Source organism: Dromiciops gliroides, chromosome 3 (assembly GCF_019393635.1).
Source record: "Dromiciops gliroides isolate mDroGli1 chromosome 3, mDroGli1.pri, whole genome shotgun sequence".
In the NCBI taxonomy this organism is placed as follows: Eukaryota; Metazoa; Chordata; class Mammalia; order Microbiotheria; family Microbiotheriidae; genus Dromiciops; species Dromiciops gliroides.
Window position 1 is genome coordinate 330311454 of NC_057863.1, and position 23325 is coordinate 330334778.

Consider the following 23325-nt stretch of genomic DNA (forward strand, 5'->3'; position numbering starts at 1 on the left):
TCTAGATGTCTTTAAGATATCTCCCCTTGAGGGGAGTCTTTGACTTCCCTTTTTGTCACTTTCTCTAAGTGCCCCCCCCCAAAGGACTATTTTATTCTAATTGGATTGTGTGCAAGAGGATGTAATTCTTTTTTTTTTTTTTTTGCAGGGCAATGAGGGTTAAGTGACTTGCCCAGGGTCACACAGCTAGTAAGTCTCAAGTATCTGAGGCTGGATCTGAATTCAGGTTCGCCTGAATCCAGAGCCAATGCTTTATCCACTGCATCACCTAGCTGCCCCCAGGTGTAATTCTTTAAAGAGGAATACCTTAGGGTCCCCACCACCTATTTCCCCATGACAGATACCAAACCTTTATCAGAGAAATTTAATTAAAAGATTTTTTCCTTTTCAACCATTTCCCTTCTTATTCTAGATGCATTAATGTTGTCTATGCTGAAGCTTTTTCAGTTTTAAGTAATCAATTATTCTATCTTTTGTAATTGCCTCTATCATTTGTTTGGTTACTCATACCTGTGAGAAGTATATGATCTATTTCTCTTCTAACTCTTTTATAGTATGATCTTGAATGTCAAGGTTGTGTATCCATTTAGAACGTATTGTGGAATATGGTATAAAGTATTGAGCTAAGCCTAATTTCTGACAGACTGCTTTCCCAATTTTCCCAGCAGTTTTTATCAAATAAGGAGTTTTTTCTCTAGGTATTTTATGTTTTCTATTTTACCAAATGCTAGGTAATTGAATTCTGTAGTTTCTGATTCTCTCTTGTCTAGTCAGTTCCATTGATCTCTTTATTCTTTAACTAACATCAGATGGTGGGTTTTTTTATTGCTGTTTTCTAAAATGGACAACTAGCTGGAACAGTGGATAGAGCACCAGGCCTGGAGTCAGGAAGATCTGAGTTCAAATCTGGCCTTAAACACTTAGTGGCTGTGTGACCCTGGGCAAGTCACTTAACCCTGTTTACCTCAGTTTCCTTATCTATAAAATGAGTTGGAAAAGGAAATGGCAAACCACTCCTGTATCTTTGTCAAGAAAACCCCCTGGATACAATCCATGGGGTCAAATAGAGTCAGACATATCTGAACATCAACAAGCTTTAGTCTGAGGCCTGCAAGTGCTATTCTCCTTTGATCCCTATTTTTTTCATCATTTCTCTTGATATTCTAGATCTTTTGTTTTTCCAAATGAGTTTTGTTATTATTTTATCAAATTCTATGAAGTAACTCCTTAGTATTTTGATTGGTGTAGTATTAAAAAAATAAATTAACTGTGGTAGTATCGGCATTTTTATGATATTGGATTAGCCTTACCATAAGCACTGAATATTTTTCCAGCTATTTATGTTTTTTCTTTATTTCTATATTTAGAACTTTGCAATTGAATCTATACAAGTCTTTTAAGTGCTTTAGTAGGTTGATCCTCAGATATTTTATGCATTATGTAGTTATTTGGAATGGGATTTACCTTTCTATTATTTCTTCTTTGGTTTTGTTATTATTATATAGAAATGATGTTGATTTGGTGGGATTTATTTTGTAGCCTGAAACTTTGCTGAAGCTATTAATTGGCTAAATTAGTATCTGAAAGAAGATAAAAATCTATTAGTATTGGGGCAGCTAGGTGGCGCAGTAGATAAAGCACTGGCCCTGGATTCAGGAAGACCTGAGTTCAAATCCAGCCTCAGACACTTGACACTTACCCTGGGCAAATCAATTAACCCCATTGCCCCCCCCCCAAAAAAAAGAAAAGAAAAGAGAAAAGTTTCTCTATGCCTATACTTTGTTTTGGGCATAAAAGAATCAATTAAAAAAAAACAAACTTCTATGCAGTTCTAAGAAATATGTATATTCTTTTACTTTCACATTTAGAAGATGCTAAAAGTCTTTTAACTCTAGTTTCTCCAGGAATTTGTTCAGTTCCATATTTCTCATTTTATTTATCTTTCTGTTAGATATCCAAAACAGAGAAAGGAATATTAAGGTCACCTGTCATTGTTGTGTTACTGTCTTCTTATAGCTCAGATTTTTTCTTTATAAATTTGGATGCTAAGGCATTTGAAGCATATAAGTTTATTACTGATATTGGTTTGTTGTCTATGGGTTCTTTCAGCAAAACATTGTTTTGTTGTTTATTCCTTTTTATCTTTTGAATGTTTGTTTTTGCTTTGTCAGATAGCATGAATGTAAATCCTGCTTTTTTGATTCACTTGATGCATGGTTAAAATTTTTTTTTCTCCATTCTCTCAATTTTATTTTATGTATTTCATTGTTTTTTAAATGTGTTTTGTAGGCAACAGATTGTAGGGTCTTTTTCTTTATCCAATTTGTCCCTCTTTTTCTTTTTATTGGATCATTTGGTCAATTCACATTTAAAATTATGAGGGGTTTAAATTTTCCTCCATCTGTCTCTTATATACTTTTCTAAGTTATGATTTTTTTCCTCTTATACTGCAAACACTGTATTATGTTCCTTCACTTACTTTACCTTAATCTTTTTTCTGGGGGGGATGGGGCAATGAGAGTTAAGTGACTTGCCCACGGTCACACAACTAGTAAGTGTCATGTGTCTGAGGTCAGATTTGAACTCAGATCCTCCTGAATCCAGGGCTGGTGCTCTACCCACTGTGCCATCTAGCTGCCTCCACCTTAATATTTTTTTAAAGATGACTCTGTTTCCACTGGCCCTTTTTGTCTCACTCCCGATCCCCTCTTCTCTTTCATTTTCCATTTCCTTTTGGAATTTTGCTTATTAGTTCCTTTTTCTCTCCTGCCTTTATCTGATTATATTAGTTCTGCTTTTCTTTTTTCTCTCTCATCTAGATAAGTAGATTTTTCCTTCCTTTCCTTTCCTTTTATTTTTTCTATCCTTTTCCAAAAATAATTTTTTTCACTCTCTTCATTATTTATCTTCTCCTTCTGTCTATTCTAGACCTCCATTCTCTGATTCATAACTGCTAGAATTATCTGGTCTCTCTCTTTTCTCTGTATTCCTATGCTATCAAAATTTGCAGGGTATCCATTCTGGGTTCTCCCCTATAGGCGGTTTCTGCCACTGCCTTGTAAAGTTTGTCTTGTGTGTCCTCCTTTTTCACTGGCATTCACTCCCAGAACAATGCCAGTTATTTCGGTTGTCAAGGAGACCACTTCCCTATGGTAGGATCCTGTCTGAACCATGTTCCTGATTATGAAGCCCACCATTGTTCTATACTCTTCCCTGGTTACCTTTCTTCCCTTATTTTCCTTACTTCTCCTCCCTGGGTCCATGTTCTCCCACTCTGGGACTAATTGCCACTAGGAATACCAACTTCTCCATTTCTTTTTTTTTTTTTTTTTTTGCTGGGCAATGAGGGTTAAGTGACTTGCCCAAGGTCACACAGCTAGTGTCAAGTGTCTGAGACTGGATTTGAACTTAGGTCCTCCTGAATCCAAGGTTGGTGCTTTATCCACTGTGCCACCTAGCTGCCCCCAACTTCTCCATTCCTGAAGTAGGACAAGTGACTTTTCAAGCACACATTCCTGAAGCCACATCCAGTATAAGGTCCCCATCTTCATAGATCATCTCTCTTCATCTATAGGAGTATTTATCAGTAGAGCTCCTTCCCACTGCCAAAGCAAGGCCTCCTTCCTTTTCCCTACTTTTCAATCCTTCCCTCTTCCTCCTCCCACTCCAGTCACTCTTCTCTTTTTGAGACATTGAAGGTCACCTTCCCCTCATTGTTAGCCCTATGTTTGAAGGGGGCATATCTCTCTATTCATCTGCTCCCTTCACCCCATTCATGTACCCCCCAATGTTGTTTCATATTCCAACAAAAAAACCCACAACAAAACATCAATTCATTGGTAGATAGGATGTTGCCAGATTATGTCCATAATGCCCTAGGCCTTTGTCTTTACTGTTACCTCTACAGGACTTATGCTTTTGTCTTTGTCTCCTTGTGCACATTTAGAAAGAAGTTTCTTATTGGTTCTCTGCTATTACTTTATTGTTGCTACTGTCTTTGGCTACTCTATGTATTCATTATTTTTGCATTTCTGTTTGGGGTGTTTGAGAAAAAAAATAATCTCTTTAGTTCCAGTTTTCTTTCTAAAAATGTTTCAGATACCTCTTTATTATTGAGCATCTATCTTTTTTCATGTATGGTTAAGCTCAGGGTAGATTAACCTGAGCTGAATCCAAAACTCCATTGCTCTTCAGAACACATTATTCCATTACCTTTTATATTTTATGGTGAGTACAAAATAGTCTTGTGCAATTCTAATCTCCTTTCCTTTGTCTTTGAAGGTCTTTCATTCTCACCTCCTTTGTATCTGAAGGTCTTTCTCCTGATGGCTTACAGAACTTGTGGTTTCTGAATTGAAGCTTTACATTTAACCATTATGGAGTTTGCAACTTTGAGTTTTTCTGGAAATGATCTGTGAATTCTTTCAAATGATATTTCATTTTCTATGTTCAGAAGTTCTAGATAATTCTCTTTTATTATTATTTATTATTTCCTGCATTATGATGTTAAGGTTTTTGTTGTGGTGGTGGTGGTGGTGGTGATCCTTTTTTTTTTCCTTTTTTTTTCTTGCATTCTAGGCATTCTAGTGCTTGGAGACAGCTGAAGTTACTTTATTTTTGCTGCATAATTTATGTTTTGGAAAAGTTTGAGAGGACAAAAGGGACAAGAGAAAATGTTTAGTCTTCCATATTGTTCCTCATGTGACCTCTCCATCACTTAATTGTAGACAGTCAACAAAGCAATACATCAAACCCAGCCCTCATTTATAGCATTTGCCAGTTTCTGAAGCATAAATGCTCATGCTGAAAATTTAACAATCTGCTCCAGAATTATATTCATATATTTTTTAATTACAAAAAGTTAAAGTTCTTCAAAGTATGGAACTCTTATACATTCATAGACCTAGATATAGAAGGGACATCAAAGGCCATCTAGTCCTACCTGCTCATTTTATAAATGAGGAAATAAAGGGTGACTTGTTCAAAGTCACACAGGTTAGAGGCAGGATCGGGACCCAGGTCTTCTGTCTCTAGAACCAATGTCTTATACGTAACCTGCCCTATATGCTTTGAAGTCTGGAAATAGGCTCAGTTAAAGTTTGTTTTCCCCAACTCTTAGGGGAAACAGAAGCTCCTTTGGGCCCCAAAGAAAGATACTAATATATTTTTGTTTCATTTTTGTTTTTGTTTTTTGCAGGACAATGAGGGTTAAGTGACTTGCCCAGGGTCACACAGCTAGTAAGTGCCAAGTGTCTGAGGTCAGATTTGAACTCAGGTCTTCTTGAATCCAGGGCCAGTACTTTATCCACTGTGCCACCTAGCTGCCTTGATACTAATAGATTTTAAACTTCTTACAGATTTGGGTATCCGGATTCCAGTAGGACATGTGGACTACTTTGTCAATGGAGGCCAAGACCAGCCGGGGTGTCCCTCATTTATTCATGCAGGTATATTGGCACATAACATCATAGATTAAGAACTATAAGGAATGTCAGAAGTCTAGCTCCCTCATTTTACAGTTGACAAAACTGAGACCCAGGGAGACTAAACAGCTTGCCCCAAATTACACAAGTGGTGAGAATCAGAGGTGGGATTTGAATCTGGGTCTCCTGATTCCAAAGCTGTGCTCTTTCAACTTCCATATAGCTAGAGACAGGGGGTTCTTCTACTTCCCCTTAACTCAGGAAATAACTGACAAGTAATGTTGACCTCTGGAATAAGCTCCTGAATGTAGATCACAAGGACCAATGACTATGATTTCCTTTGAAATTGTCTAAAGTACTTACGATGATATTTTAAAAGAATGTTTTTATTTTATTTTTTCTTAATTACATGTAAAAACAATTTTTAACATTTGTTTTTTGTAATTTTTGAATTCCAAATTCCCTCTCTACCCTCCTACCCCTTGAGACGGCAAGCATTTTGATATAGATTAGATATATGCAGTCATGCAGAACATATTTCCATATTAGCCATGTTGCAAGAAGAAGGAAAAATAACAAAAGTTTAAAAATATGCTCCAATCTGCATTTAGATTCCATTAGTTCTTTCTCTAGAGGTGGATAGCATTTTCTAAAATCATAAATCCTTTGGAATTATCTTGTTTCATCGTATTGCTGAGAATAGTTGTCCCTTAAAGTTTATCATCATACAATATTGCTGTTACTATGTACAATGATCTACTGGTTCTTCTCATTTCACTTTGAATCAGTTCATATAAGTCTTTCCAAAATCCACCCACTTATCATTTCTTATAGCACAATAGTTTCTGTTATAATCATGTACCATAATTTGTTCAGTCATTTCCTAATTGATGGGCATCCCTTAGATTTCCAATTCTTTGCCACCACAAAAAGAGCTGCCATAAATATTTTGCTATATATAAGACCCTTTCCTTTTCTTTTTCCTTTGACCGCTTTGGGATACAGACCTAGTAGTGGTATTGCTGGGTCAAAGGATGTGCACAGTTTTATAGTCCTTTGGACATAGTGTAGGATAATTAATATTTTGAACAAGGAAGAGTGTAGGGGATATTGAACAGGTGCCTGTGAGGCCCAGGGTCCTAGGTGGCAGGACTAAACTTAGGTGTTTTTGAGACTGGGCTACAATCCAGAGTACCCACCCAAGTTTTTAACAACCCCAACTGCTCCCTAACTAATCTCCTAAAGCAGCAACATCTCTTTCCCCTAGGGCTCTGACTCCTGGCTAAGCCACACTTGCAGCACCCGCTACAAAGCTGAGTAGGATGGCTTCTCAATTGCCTGACAGCTGGGTCGTGGGGTGGGGAAGTGAGAAATATTTATGTGGATGACTAAGGTGAACATAAAATGTGTGCTGTGGGAGACTTGAAAACATTTTTGCAGAGTGACAAACAGTCATTTTAAGAAAGTGGTGTAGAATTTCCAACAAGATGAGCAGGCAGCTGCTCTCCCCTTAGCACTTTCTCCAAGCAGTGGAAAAGTCCTGAAGGGGCAGTTTGAAATCACTTTATCTGTCATCTTGCATTTTAGGGACACAAATACTGAATAGGACCAAAAAAAAGGAGGTTCACAACCCACTTTGGCTCCCAATTCTAAAGGCTTTATAGGGCAGCATTCCCTTCAGTGGTAGGAAAAAGATTATTTTTTATGCTTTGGAGATATTTATTGAGAACCCTTAACCATGAGCATACTACGGCTATTTTTTTCAGGGAGGCAATCTAGACCTCTGATTTCATTGGTATCTTGGAGAAGAGAACCCCACCTTATGTAGAAATTCCTCTTAGTGACACAAATCAACAAATCATTGTAAGGAATAGTGTTAGAGTCACCTGAGACACAGATGTCAAGTACCCACATTTGCCTATTATCAGAGGCAAAGGAGGCAGCTAGGTGGCTCAGTGGATTGAGCCCTTGGCCTGGAGTCAGGAAGATCTAAGTTCAAATCCAGCCTCAGCCACTTACTTAGCTATGTGACCCCAGGCAAATCTCTTCATCTTTGACTGCCTCAGTTTCCTCCACTGTAAAATGAAGACAAAAACAACACCTACTTCACAGAAGGGTTGTTGTGAGGATCCAATGAAATAATTTATGAAGTGCTTAGCACAGTGCCTGGCACAAAGTAGGTGCTTTATAAATGTTTATTCCCTCCCTTCCTTTCCTTGGCAACTCTCTCTAAATATTGTTTGCTTCTCTGTTCTGAAAAACATGCTACTCCATCAAGTTGGGAATTATTTTTTTTTTTGGAGGGCAATGAAGGTTAAGTGACTTGCTCAGGGTCACATAGCTAGTAAGTGTCAAGTGTCTGAGGTCACATTTGAACTCAGGTCCTCCTGAATCCAAGGCCAGTGCTTTATCCACTGTGCCATCTAGCTGCCGCCTCAAGTGGGAATTTGGCTCAGATTGAACATTATTGGGGTGGGACGGTGTGGGGTGATGGGTGGTGCAAAGAAATCAGATCCAGTATTAGTTATGTCGCTTAACATTCAAAGTGGTGTTTCAGTGGGGGAAGTCCCGAATACTTACAGCTGGATAGTTTAGAAGTGAAGGATAGTTACTGGCAATCAGTGGAGAGGGGGGAATTTCCATTTGCCTTCATTTATTGCCTCACTTTTATATTTCTGTTCAGGTTACAACTATCTGATTTGTGACCACATGAGAGCTGTTCATCTCTACCTCAGTGCTTTGGAGAATTCCTGTCCGCTGATGGCCTTTCCTTGTGCCAGCTTCAAAGACTTCCGTTCAGGACAATGCCTGAATTGTGCTAACCCTTTTCAACATTCCTGTCCCAGAATCGGTAAAGCCTTCATCTTCACTGGGGCCAGTTCAAATGCTAGGAACTACCCCAACTTTAAGTCATGACCGCTTGTGGTCAAGAACAATCTTTTCCCTAAGGGAAAACAGGAAACAACTAATGAAATTCTAAACTAATTCTAATTTGTAGAGTTGTATTCTGTGTTTAGCTCCCTAGCCTCCTCTGATTCACTGATTCATTTACATACTGGTTGGTTCATTCATTTTACAACTACTGTATGAAAGGTGCTGGAAGATAACTGTGGGAATAGCCCTTTCATGGTTGTGATGCACTTTCACTTAGAAGACTGCTGGATTTGAAACCAGACAATCTGGGTTCAAATCCCAGCCCTGATACTTATTTACTTCATGGCCTTAGTCAAGTCATTTAAATTCTCTTAGTTTTAGGAAGTTTCCTTATCTGTAAAGTTCTTGACTAGGTCTGAGTCGTCAAAATCCCTTGAAGTCAAAGACATTTAAAAATGTAATTGGGAGATGTTTAATAAAATGTCATTCAGTCATTTCAGTCATGTCTTTGTGACCCCATTTGTGGTTTTCTTGGCAAAGATACTGGAGTGGTTTGCCATTTCCTTCTCCATCTCTTTTTTTTGTGAGGCAATTGGGGTTAAGTGACTTGCCCAGGGTCACACAACTAGTAAATGTCAAGTATCTGAGGCCAGATTTGAACTTGGGTGCTCTATTCACTGTGCCACCTAGCTGTCCCTTGTCCTGCTCATTTTGCAGATGATAAAACTGAGGCAAACAGGGTTAAAGTGACTTTTCCAGGGTCACACAGCTAGTAAGTGTCAGAGGCTGGATTTGAACTCAGGTCTTCCTGACTCTAAGCCCTAGCTGCCCCAAATAAATACATTTAATAATATAAATAAATATAACATAAGTAATGTTAACTTGTGGTTTTCTAAGTCAGTATGGAGCCTACAGGGATCAATTTCTATTTGAGTTTGACACCCCTGGAGTAGATGACCTCTAAGGTCTCTTCCAGTTCTCATTGTTTTGATCTCATTTGATCCTCACAACAACTCTGTGAGGTAAGTGATATAATATATATATCTCATATATGATAATATATAATTATATAACAACTGATCATTAATTATCATCATAAATAGGTAATGTTATATAAGCATGTAATATATATGATAATTATATAATATCATATGATAACAGTAATAATAATGACTCATTTCTATAGAACTTTAAGCTTTAGGAAGCATTTCCTCATATAGTGGAGGGAGCTGATTCCCACTCCTCACTCTACCCTAGCTGATGTAATCACTAGGTTTTGCAGTGGTTAGAGTACTGGACCTAGTCGGGAAGACCTGAGTTCAAATTTAGCCTCAGACACTTATTATCTGGACAAGTCACTTAATCTCTGCCTTCCTGTTTTCTCAACTGTAAAATAGGGATAATAATATGACCTACCCCCCAAGGTTGCTTTGGGGGGAAATGGCATAAAATTTATAAAGCATTTTTTGAACCACAAAGTTCTACATAAACACTAGCTATTATTGTGATTAAGGGAGTAGATAACAGAGAAGAGGAGATGTTAATATAGTAAAGAAAGTGCAAAGGTATGTCTATGCCCTGTTATCCCTTTGCAAAGTGTGAAGAAGTTTCTTGGATGGAATTATAGAAATAGCTTGTCATTGGCTGGTTGAAGATTGGCCTTTAAAAAGCTAAGCTTGTGGAACGCTAATTGATTGTTGGTGGAGTTGTGAAAAGATCCAAACATTCTGGAGGGCAATTTGGAACTATGCCCAAAGGGCTATAGAAATGTGCATACTCTTTGATCCAGCAATAGCACTGCTAGGTTTATATCCCAAAGACATCCCCCAAAAGAGAAAAAGACCTATTTGTACAGAAATATTTCTAGTAGCTCTTTTTGTGGTGGCTAAGAATTGGACTTCAAAGAAATGTCCATCAATTGGGGAATGGCTAAACCAGCTGTGGTGGTGATGGAATATTATTGTGCTATAAGAAATAACAAGCAAGATGATTTCAGAAAGTCCTGGAAATACTTGTATGAACTGATGTATAGTAAAAAGAGCAGAACCAAAAGAGTGTTGTGCACAGAGAAAGCAATATTGTTTGATGAAGAACTGTGAAAGACTTAACTATTCTCAACAATACAATGATCCAAGACAATCCCAAAGGACTAATGATGAAACATACTATCCACCTCCAAAGAAAGAACCGATATTAATGGAACACAGACTGAAGCATGCTATTTTTCACTTTCATTTTTTGATTTTATTCAATCTTTCTTTTTTTTTTTTTGGAGGGGGGGTGCAGGGCAATGAAGGTTAAGTGACTTGCCCAGGTTCACACAGCTAGTAAGTGTCAAGTGTCTGAGGCTGGATTTGAACTCAGGTCCTCCTGAATCCAGAGCCAGTGCTCTATCCACTGTACCACCTAGCTTCCCCCCCTTTTCAAACTTTCTTATACAAAATGACTAATATGGTAATGTTTTACATAATCATATGTGTACAACCTATGTCTGATTGCTTACCATCTCAGGAAGGGTAGAGGAGAGAGAGGGAAGGAGGGATAAAAATTAGAACTCCAAACTATAAATAAAAATGTTTATTACTTAAAAAAAAAAGCTAAGCTTGGCAGTGCTCCAGAAGATCAAGGAAGGAAACAGCTTTGTGAACTGAGACTCCTTACCTACCAAAAAGGGGAAGGGAATTTCTGTCTCCATTCTCCTCTCTTAACCATAGTGTCTTTTAGCAGAACCACTTGCCCAATAGGAAATACCATATCCAGTATGGAGGGAGAAAAAGTGAAGAGACAAGTTGAGAAAGCCTTTAAAGCAATGTGAGCCTTGGCAGAAGAGAAGAGAGCTAACTATGCATTCAAGAAAGAATTCGTTCTGGAAGTCAAAAGTTGAATTATGGACATGAGAAGGCTCAGGGAGCTCCCCAAGAGGGAGTAGAATGACTCTACCACGAGAAAAAAAAGCATGTGAAGGCCCTGCAGGGATAAAAGGATGAGTCAGCTGACTTGATCAAATATGTTCCCTACATGTATATCTCACTATCCACATACGCTATGTAGAAGCATAATCTTCCCACTGTTGCTATGTGTATTTGTGGGAGAATGTGGCTCAGAGTCATGGAGGGGGCAGGTATCTTGCAGTTATTGTTCTTATTAGTCATGTTAGAAAAGGTTTTGCTTTGAGCTAATTGTATTGGCTGTCTGACTTAAAGGTAAGTAGACTGGTGGGGCAGGAAGTTGGTGAGCTATAGTTTTAGGAGTGTGAACCGAAAGTTACCTTTTAACCCAAGGCAGTAGCAGTCAGCTCCCTGGGGACAGAATTCAATCTGCAAGTACAGTTGGGAGGGGGCACTACCCTTACAGCAGCCCTGTGAGATAGGTACTACAGGAATTATAACCTCCATTTGTCAGGTAAGGAAACTGAGGCTAAACAAGGTAAATGGGTTCACCCAAATTCACCTAGTAAAGAACCCTGAATTTGAGCTCAGGGATGCTGATGCCAAGTGCAGTACTCCTTTTTTCTTCCCACCCCTCCTCAACATAAACACACTTGAGTGTTTGGAGTAGGGAAGACCTGTGCTCAGATCCTGACTCTAAAAGTTTTATGATCAGAGCCAACCTCTCAGGGCCTCGGTTTCCTTATATGAAAAAAAAGGGTATTGAATAGGAGGGTAACCTAATTAGATCTGCACTTTAGGAAAAAACACTTTGGCATCTGAGTGGATAGTGTATTGGAGTGGGGAGAGACTTGAGGCAAGGAGCTGCAGTAGAAGCCACTACATTGAGTTGAATAGAGAATCAATGAGGAAGGAGTAGGATTGTCTTACCTAAGTGAGGGTCCAGCTGAGATTAGGTAAAATAGATTCGTAGCACACCCAGCCAGCATTTTTGGTGACTTTCTAGCACCATTCAGTAGCTTTTATACAGGAATAAAGTGGGTAGAAAGTGGGCTTTAGATTTTGCAATGTCTTAGGTGGAGATAAGATGAGGATATTAGGGATTTAAGAGTAGAAGATGGTGAAGAATTGAACTGGTTCAGCAAAGGGATTGAGAATGTTGATGGAGAATGCAGCCAGTGAAGGGTAATGGCCTAGAAAATACTGAGAGGCAGAGGAACTAGAGACCACCATGAGGATACAAAATAAGTTTGGGAGTAGTAATGGATAAAGATGCAATGATTGGGGCAGTTAGGTGGGGCAGTGGATAGAGTACCCTGGATTCAGGAGGACCTGAGTTCAAATCCGGCCTTAGACACTTAACACTTACTAGCTGTGTGACCCTGCACAAGTCACTTAACCCCAATTGCCCTGCCCCCCCCCAAAAGATGCAATGATTACAATTTATGACTCGATGAAATAATTTCAGAGTTCTTGAACTTGGGAAGTGGAACACTTGTGGGTGATGTCAAAGTCAAGAGTGTGATCGTCCTATGTGTAAGTAGCTGAGGTTGAATGAAGGAGAAGGTCATGGGGTTGAGAAGACTGGAAAACTGGGCTAACTTTGGAGTTGGGCTGGAGAAGGAAAATGTGAGCCAGGAAGCACTGAACTAATTGAGAAGGAAAGGAAAATGTCCTGGGAATCAGTAGATAATGGTTGCCAGGATCTGGATTGGATGACAAATCTCGATAGAGTAAACCTCAAGGGAGAAGCTTTTGAAGGAAAGTGAGAGTAGTCCTACTCCTTCAGTGGCACCAGTGAGTTGAGGGGCATGAGAGGAAATACAACAAGTACTGGTGAGGGCAGCCCAGAATGCAGTGACATGGAAGGAACCAGTCTTTGTGAATGACGGAAGATAAGGAGCAGAGAGGCAATGTGCTGAACTCCTTACAAATGTTAACTCATTTGGGCCTCACAAAAGCGCTGTGAGGTAGGTGCTATTATCTCCCGTTTATAGTTGAGGTCACTGAGGCAGATGTAAGGAAGAGATCCTTGCTCAGGATCATCCAGCTAAGAAATAACTGAGTCCTGATTTGAGCTCTGGTCTTCATGCAGGCCCAGTGCTCTATCTATCCACTGTGCTACCTAGTTGGCTCAGTTGTTGTTTGTCCTTCATTCTCAAAGAGGACCATGACATCATGGTGATGTCATGACTAGCAGTGAATTGGATTTAAGTGAGGGAGGGCTGGGCAAAGTCATCAGCCTCACTCTCTCTTCCATAAGTCATCTGGGTCCAATGGCATGATATATATCAGGACGACCAGAGATAGCCCAGGATGCTCAAGGCAATTGGGGCAATTAAGTGACTTGCCCAGGGTTGCACAGCTGTTAAGATTCTGAGGTCAGATTTGAATTCAGGTCCTCCCAACTTCAGGACCAGTACTCTATCCACTGCTCCATCCAGCTGCCCCTGCATGAGGATACATGAATACCTGAAGGGTCTATGATTTTCTTAGTGTGGAGAAGCTCTTGCTGTGGAAACTCTCTCCACTGATACAAATCACACTATTTATGACTTAGTAGAGAAAAGCTAAGGATTTGCTTGAGTTATCCAGTAACTTGCCTAGGGTTATCCTGCTAGTAAAGGTCAGAGGCAGGATTTGAACCCAGGACTTTTGGACTCCTAGCCTCACCTTCTATCTGCTACATCAGTGATGTCATACTCAAATAGAAACAGAGCTACTAAACAGTACATAAAGATATCTGTGGGTCACATGTTGATTTAGAAAATGACGAATTAGCATTATCTACATTTTATTGCATTTTTATCTATTTTGTTAAATATTTCCCAATTAGATTTTAATCTGGTTTGAATCGCACTCTGAAGTGTTGCTGCCCACATATCTGCCACCTCCATACTACCCTATCCTGCCTCTACAGTGTGGGCATATCCAGGCCACAGAGACCATGATAAATGCATCCCTCTGTTGTGGTGTCACCTAAGGCTTCCAAATGTAATTGCAATGGCCAAGACTCTTGCCTTGAGATGTTTGTTTTGTAGCAACTCAGCAGAATTAAACAAACAAACAAACAAAAACCTTCCTATACTCTGGTAATCAAATCAAATTTGTTTGTTTGTTTTACCACCCAGTGGGAAGAGAGAGAACAGTATTTCCTGTAAATAAAATATAGCTGTTTGCTGGGTTGCTGCAATGAACAATTATAACTAAAGAGAAACTAGAACACTCTCACTTCTTGATCAGGCCTTTGCAGCCTCACCTCTTTCTGTTTCTTTTCTTCTAGGTTTACTGGAACGAGGAGGAATTGACATGGAAAAGCTTCCCAAAGAAGTGAAAGTCTACCTCCTGACCACTTCCAAGCCTCCATATTGTCGTGAGTTAGCAACTTCCTCTCCTCCCAAATAAAATTGAACAACAACAAATAAGAAAAAAGAAACTCACCTCATCTCAGATTCCTAATACTGAAAGCAGACTTTGTTGTTATTCAGTTGTTTTCAGTCAGGTCCAACTCTTTGTGACCTCATCTTGGCAAAGATACTGGAGTGGTTCACCATTTCCTTCTCCAGATTATTTTACAGATGAGGAAACTGAGGCAAATAAGGTGAAGTGACTTGCCCAGAGTCACACAGCTAGTAAGTGTCTGAGGCTAAATTTGAACTCAGGAAGATGAATTTTCCTGACTCCAGGCCCAGTGCACTATGGTGCCACCTAGCTGCCCCCAACAGCCTACTAGGAAGGAAATTTGGTATCAACATGTTTGATTTCAAGTCCTGGCTCTGACCATTAAACAATGCCACATGAGAACTGAATCAGGAGTCACAGGACTTGCATTCAAATCTCACTTCCGCTGCTTACTACTTCTGTGAGCTTGGGTAAGTCACTCCTCCTTTCTATGCCTCAGTTTTCTCATATGTAAAATGATGGGGTTGGACTAAATGGTTATTGAGGTACCTTCCAGGTCTATACCTGTGTTCCTCTGACTCTATTCCAAAGTGTCCCTCATTGTGGCCTCCCTGGGTCTTGTTCTTTTCAGCATCTGTCCACCTTATCTGCCCCTAGTCCCAGTTCTGGGGGCACCACCACCATTGGGTGATACAAGTAGAAAGTTTCATTTTCCTATTCTCCCCCTCCCCCATCCCTGAAACCTCACCCCCATCTCACTTTCCTCAGTTCTCTGTATGTTTTGCTTTCCTAGTCTACTATAGTCTTGTGGAGTTTCATTTACAGAAGGTGAGAAACAAGAACACCAACATTGAAGTCACTTTGCACAGCAGTAATCACACAGATTCCATCAAGATCACCATGTAAGTAATCTATGTGCCTGCCCCCTCCCACCTTGGACTCTTCATTTCTTTTTCTTGGATGTCTTTATGTGTGGCCTCACCCTATTAAGATGTAAACTACTGGAAGTCAAGAAATGTGTCCCCTTTCCTTTGTCTCCCCAGTGCCTAGTATAGTTTCTGGCATACAGTAGATATTTTCTTTTTTTGTTTATTTTGTTTTGTTTTGTTTTGGGGGGGCGGGGCAATGGGGGTTAAGTGACTTGCCCAGGGTCACACAGCTAGTAAGTGTCAAGTGTCTGAGTTCGGATTTGAACTCAGGTCCTCCTGAATCCAGGGCCAGTGCTTTTTCCACTGCGCCACCTAGCTGCCCCCTACAGTAGATATTTTCAAAATGCTTTTCTCATTCATTCATTGCTTCGTTGGTTGGTTGGTTGGTTCATTCATTCATTCATTCATCTTGGCATCTGAGGCTAGGAATAGGGACTAGGGGACATCAGTGCACTTTCCTTACTAAACACATGGATATGTAGCAAGAGCACCAGATTTCCTGACACAACATGGCACCATTCCACTCCCAAGAAACTCCCTGCTTCAGATCAGAGACTTAGAAGTAGAAGGAAGCTCTGAGGTCATCTAGTCCAACCTCTTCAATTTATAGATGAGAAAACTGAGTCCTGGTGGGGTCAAGTGCTTTGCCCAAGGCCACACAGGGAGAAAGCAGCAGAGCTGGGACCATGCTCCCAAATATCTGTGTGCCTGACTGTGGTTATCATAATAGGTCACAATCCTATAGTGAAGTAAGCTTTACAAAGTATTTCCCTTTTAACAACCATTGAGGGTGCAATGAAGAGTCAAATCCATGGCTGGACCTGGATTAGAATCTCACTTCTCCTACTTGCCGTCTATGAGACCTTAGGCAGATCATTGACTTCTTCAAGTCTCACTTTCTTCCTCAGTACGATGAACAGGTTAGACTATTCTCAATCAACAAGCACTTGTTAAGTGCTTACAGTGTACCAGGTATTGTGTCAGACATTGGAAGTACAAAGACAAAAGTGAAAATAGTCTCTGCCTGGAAAGAGCTTCCAATCTAGCTGGAGAAACAATATGTACATGCAAAAGTATACATAAAATAATTGGGGTATCAGGAAAGGTTTCGTTTACTGTAGATCAGAGGTATTGAACACACAGATCATAACAGTCTTGGTGTAATTAATTGAGAAATATTTAACAAAATGAATAAAAATGCAATAGAACAGAAATGTTTTTACTATGTGATTTTCTAAGTTAATATGTGACTTACATACAATTTTGTGGCTCTGTTTCTATTTGATTTTGTCACTACTGTTGTAGAAAGGGACATTTGGGCTGAACCTTAAAAAATACTAGGGTTTTTAAAAGGCAAAGGTGAACAGAGAGTAAATTTAAAGGAGAGAATGAGGGATGATGCCAAGAGGTTGTGAGATGTAGGGAAGGGAAGAAGAAGGAGTTCAAGGAGATTAGCTTCTAAAGGATGAGACAAGGTACTCAGTTATTAGGGTTAGGGGAATATATACCCTCTACTAGATGCCTTTTCAGGGCAGTTGGTGTCACAGTGAGGAGAGTTAGCCTTGGAGTTAGAAAGACTCCTCTTTCTGAGTTCAAATACGACCTCAGACACTTACTAGCTGTGTGACCCTGGACAAATCACTTAACTCTGTTTGCCTCAGTTTCCTCATCTGTAAATTTTTTATTCTGAATTCTCTCTCTCCCCCCTCCCTCTCTTCCACCCCTTGAGAAGGCAAACCCATTATAAATACATATTGTATGCAATATAAGTTAGCAATGTCTAAAAAAAGCAAAGAAAAAAGAGAATAGGCTTTGATTGCATTCTGAGTCCATCAGTTCTCTATCTAGAGATGGATTAGCATATTTCTTCATGAGTGCTTGGAATTGTGATTGGGCATTGTATAGATCAGAGTTCCTAAATTTTTCAAAGTTGATTGTCTTTACAATATTGCTGTTACTCCTTTAAAAAAATATTGCTATTACTCTATTGATTGTTCTCCTGGTTCTGCTAACTTCACTTTGCAGTAGTTCATATAAATCTTCCCAGGTTTTTCTGAAACCATCCCTTTCATCATTTCTCATAGCACAATAGTATTCCATCATATTCATATACCATTCCCAAGTGATGGAAATCCCTTGAGTTTCTTATTCTTTGACACCACAAAAAATGCTGCTATAAATAGTTTTGTACATATGGGTCCTTTTCTTCTTTGTTTGATCTCTTTGGATATAGACCTAGTAGTGGTATTGCTGAGTCAAAGTGTATGCACAGTTTAATAACTTTTGGGCATAGTCCCAAATTGGTTTCCAAAATGGTTAAACTAATTCATAGCTCCACCAACAGTGCATTAGTGTACCTGTTTCCCACAGCCCCTCAAGTATTTATAATTTTCTTTTTTTATTTTAGCCAATCTGATGAGTATAAAGTGATGCTTCACAGTTGTATTAATTTGCATTTATCTGATTATTAGTGATTTAGAGCATTTTTTTTTGTGGGGCAATGAGGGTTAAGTGACTTGCCCAAGGTCACACAGCTAGTAAGTGTCAAGTGTCTGAGGCCAGCTTTGAACTCAGGTCCTCCTGAATCCAGGGTCAGTGCTTTATCCACTGCACCACCTAGCTGCCCCCTGATTTAGAGCATTTTTCATGTGGCCATTGATAGTTTTGATTTCTTTCTCTGAAAACTGCCTATCCATATCCTTTGACCATTTATCATTTGGAGAATGGTTTGTTCTTATAAATTTGATTCAGTTTCCTACTGAGGCAAATTTCCTTAAAAATGAGACCTCTGTCCAAGAAACTTGTTTCAAAGATTTTTTCAGTTTCATGATTTTCTAATTTTAGATGCATTGCTTTCATTTGTGCAAAAACTTTTTAATGTTATCAGAGTTATCCATTTTACCTCCAGTTTGGTCATGAATTCTTGTTTGGTCATGAATTCTTCCCCTATCCATAAATAGGGGAAAACAGGTAATCCCTTCCATGCTCCACTAATTTGCTTATGATATTACCCTTTATTCCTAAATTATTTACCCAGTTTTAGCTTGTGTATTTGGCGTGAGATTTGGCCTTCATCTAGTTTTCAACTCTCCATTTTAATAAGAAATTTAAATCTAGAGAAGTTAATTAACTTAGCTGAGATCACACAGAACTGGCATATGAACGTGGATGTTCTGACTCCAAATTCAGTGTTCTTTCCACCACACCATGTTGTTCTGGGTAATGCAGGGTCTTACTCACAGAGAAGAAACCAGTTTAATTAACCCTTGTGCCTGAGAATGAACTTGCCCTAACCCTGATGGGGCGGGGAAGGAAAGAGTCCTCAAATTAGGTGAGCCTCCCTCTCCCTTTCAAAATTACAGTAAGGTTTCTCCATTCCCTCTTATTCTAGTGAATTAGAAGAAGTATGAATACCTGTCTCTACTCCTCTCTCCCTTTTCAGACATCAGAACTCAGAGTGGGATGGAAAAGGGTGTCATCAGTAGAACTCTGGCAAGGAAGGAGTTAACCTTTACTTGGCTATGTAGCCCTGCTTTGTTTCCTCTAGCCCAAACTCACAATTCCAGCCTCTTTGTTCCCTATATGAAGCTCTCAGTCTCTTGCTGGGCTCTTTCTAACTACCCATCCCAGTATTCTTCAGATCCTCTATTTTTTTCCTTTCTCCCCTCCCCCCACTTTCTTCCCCCTGAGTTTCATAAAGAAATGTAGTGGATAGAGAGCTGATTGTGAAGCCCAGAAGACTTGAGTTCAGGTCCTTCCTCTGAATGTGTGACCCTGGGCAAGCTAGTTAACTTCTCAGTGATTAAGGCAACTCTTAGAAGATTCTAAATTGCAGAAAAGGTGCTGACCTGCATTGGTAGAGGGAGTTTCTTTACCTGGGAGTTCCCTATACCATGAAATCAGAGGTCCAGTTCCTGTCTTGAGTTTCATATCTCTTTTTTAATCCCCCTGTCTCTGAACTCCCTGGTTCTGATCTGGTAGCTCATGGTCACTCTTTCTGTCATACTGCTCTGCAGAGTTTAGGCAATATTTATGCAAATTCTGGCTTCAAGGGAAGGAAGGTGGGAAAATGGAACCCTAGCTCTGTTCTGTAAGGACAGAATATAGAAAGAGGGCATCTAGTTCTCTATTCAAAATTTCCCCTTAGTTTGAAAGATTGTATACACACATCCCTTATTCTCAAAACCCTTGGAAACATTGATTTTTTTTTTACAGACAACACATACAAATACTGCCACTCAAGGCCTGAAAGGGGCAAGTCTTAGAGGGGCTTTGTCACAATCCTCAGAGTCAAAAAACCTTCCCAAGCCAATCCAAATTAAACCAAAATCCAGGCAACCGATAACAACAAAATCAAGACTCATTCCAAACTCCTAAGAAAGAATAATCCTCCTACAAAATTTTTCAAACTAAGAATTTTTAAGTAAACTTTTCATTTCTAGGTAACTGAACCTGGAAGTGAATCTTTCTTCCAATTGTTTTTGCCTCTTATTAGGAACCCAACTGGGTATTTTCCCCCAACTGATGATAATGTCAAGAATTAGGAGAGCCCCTTCTTGATAAAGTTTTCTCCTTCTCTTTCTTTTCTTCCCTCCACACTCTCTCTTCTTCTTTTCTCTCCTTCTTTCTCTTTCATTCTCTCCCAAACCCCATCTTTCCCTCCTCTTCCTTCTTGTCCCCACTATCCTTTCTCTCAACATAGCATCAAATTTTTATTCAGTACTTAATGTATCCAAGGGACTTTACTATCTCAGTGGTAAATCTGAAGAAGCATAAGATGCAGTCTCTGTTCTCAAGATCTTTTTAGTCTAGTACTAGAAAGAGCATCACAATATTTTTTTCCCTTTTTTATAACAGTATTTTATTATTTTCCAGTTACATGTAGAGATAGTTTTCAACATTTGTTTTTATAAGATTTCTAGTTTCAAATTTTCCTCCCTCCCCCCTCCCCAAGACAGTGAGTAATCTGATATAGGTTATACATGTACAATCACATTAAAGAAATTTCTACAATAGTCATGCTGTGAAAGAAGAAGCAGAGCAGAAAGGGAAAACCTCAAAAAAGAAAAACAACAACAACAAAAACAATAGAAATAGTATGGTTCAATCTGCATCTAGATTCCACAGTTCTTTCTTTTCTGGATTTGGAGAGCATTTTCCATCATGAGTCCTTTGGAACTATCTTGGACCATTGTATTGCTGAGAAGAATCAAGTCTATTACAGTTGATCAACACATAATGTTGTTGATACTGTGTACAATGTTCTCCTGGTTCTGCTCATCTTGCTCAGCATCAGTTCATGTAAGTCCTTCCAGGTTTCTCTGAAATCTGCCTGCACATTGTTTCTTACAGCACAATAGTATTCCACCACATTCATATACCACAATTTGTTTAGCCATTCCCCAATTGATGGCAACCCCTCAATTTACAATTCCTTGCCATCACAAAAAAGCAGCTATAAATATTTTTGTACATGTGGGTCCTTTTTCCTTTTTTATGATCTCTTTGGGGAAAAGACCTAATAGTGGTATTGCTGGGTCAAAGGGAATGCACAGCTTTATAGCCCTTTGGGCATAGTTCCAAATTGTTCTCCAGAATGGTCATCACAATATTTCAGAACTGGAAAGGAACCTCAAAGGCCATCTAGTCTAAAAGATCTCAAATTTGATGGGCATCAATGCTTTCAATGTTCCCTCTCCCCTGACCCCCACCTTTGTCCCTTTATTCTGAGGTACTGTTATATAGTGCATAGAACCCTGGACTTGAAGTCAGGAGAATGGGTTCTATTCTCTTTGACATGGGACCTTTAACAAGTCACTGAGCTTTGTGATATTATACATATATACATACATACATACATACACACACACATATATATAAAACACATGACATGACATATATTCCTTTCCATGGCCCACCCACTAGGTTGTGGTGAGGTTCAAATGAGTTAAGATCTGGAAAGCACATTGTAAAGTTTGAGTTATTAATATTTATTTATTCAGACAGATATTAGGTGAAAATATAGTTAGGGACAGAAACAAATCTATATGTTAGTAGTATGCAATAGATTCATATAATAAGCTTAAAAAGCAAATTTGAGGCTAACCCTTACCTACAGCATGAATTCTCCTATTGAACATCCTAGATGAGAGGTTATCCAGTGACTTATTGGGCAGAGAAGGGAGAAGGGAATCATGCAGAAATACATGTAATGTAAAAACAAAAGATATCAACAACAACAAAAAAGAAATCATCCATTCTCAGCTTTAACAACTCCAGTGACAGGGAGCTATCTAGCTGAAGAGGTAAGACATACAGGTCAAATGAGGGGTTAATTAAAAGTTCCAGGTAATAGCTGATAAATCTTCCACTATAGGTTTGCTATGATGACTCATTATGGGGTAGAGGTGGTGTTAGGTTCTCAAGGGAAATACCTGAGAAATTCAAGCGCTAGCAAGTCCTACCAGTTTGGAAAAGTTTTAAGAATCTAACTGTCAAATCTAAGTCATTAAACATTTGTTGTTATTGTTGCTTGTTGTTATTTAGTTCTTTCTGACTCTTCTTGACCCCTTTTGGGATTTTCTTGTCAGAGATACTGGAGTGGTTTGCCAATTCCTTCTCTGGCTCATTTTACAGATGAGGAAACTGAGGCAGTCAGGGTTAAGTGACTTGCCCAGTGTTACACAGCTAGTAAGTGTCTGAAGCTGGATTTGAACTCAGAAAGAGGAGTCTTCCTGACTCCATGCCTGGCACTCTATCCACTGTGACACCTAGCTGCCCTCATTAAATATTTAGTTAGTGCCTTCTATGTTTCAATACTGGGGGATACAAAGAAATTTAAAAAACAAACCAAAAAAAACCCCACAAGAACAACAAAAAAACAACCAGTCCCTGACCTAAAGGAGCTCATAGTCTAATGGGACACGCAGCATGCAAACAACTATGTATAAACTATATACAAGACCAATTGGAGTTAATTAACAGAGAGCAGTCACTAACATGAAAGGGAATTGGGAAAGGCTTCTTATAGAAGCGGGGATTTTACCTGGTATTTAAAGAAAGCCAGGGAAGCCAAGAGGTGGGAATGAGGAAGAAGAATATTCCAGGCATGGAGGGGGGGACACACCTTAAAATACTCAGAGTCAGGAGATGAAAAAGTCCAGTGTCTTATTTGAGGAGACATCACTGATTACAGTTACAAGCTGGAACAGTAGGAAAGGGGGACAAGTAATGAAAGGCTTTGAATTCCAAACCAAGGACTTTATATTTGATTCTGGATGTGATAGGGAGTCATGGAAGTTTGATGGATAGAGAGATGATATGGTCAGAGCTGTACTTCAGGAAAGTCACTGGCATCTTCTTGGAGGATGGGCTGAAGTGGGGAAAGACTTGTGGCAGGCAGATCCACCAGCAGGCGGTAGAGGCATAAAAGTGATGAGGGTCTATGTTTCTCTCCGTTGAGGATCAGTCTGGCTAAATTTAAAGATGTTCAATACTAGAAAGTTGACCACAGGTGATTAATTTATTTTTTGGTTATAGATTTGAATGAAGACAATCTCCTAAAAGAGTGGTGTGTAAACTTCTTTGATTATGTATTGCTAAAAATGTAAAAAGATACTTTAAGTAATTTTGAATATTATAAATACCCAAATTAGCTACAAAGGATCTATGAAGAAAGATGAAATCTGCATCCAGAGAAAGAAACTGATAAATAGAAGTGTGTATAAAATGGTTTTACATAATACATACATACATATGTATATACACACATACATATTTGTGTCTAATGGTAGCTATCTCTAGGGTGGG

General features: G+C 39.2%; 1 protein-coding gene across 1 annotated transcript in view; it reads left to right on the plus strand.

Moving 5' to 3' along the window:
- Nucleotides 1–23325, plus strand: part of PLA1A (phospholipase A1 member A) — a 74322-nt gene that overhangs the window by 45525 nt on the left and 5472 nt on the right. The window contains 4 exon segments of the mRNA XM_043995738.1: nt 5358–5447; nt 8107–8274; nt 14469–14558; nt 15381–15493. Of these exon segments, the coding sequence (XP_043851673.1) occupies nt 5358–5447; nt 8107–8274; nt 14469–14558; nt 15381–15493 (461 nt within the window).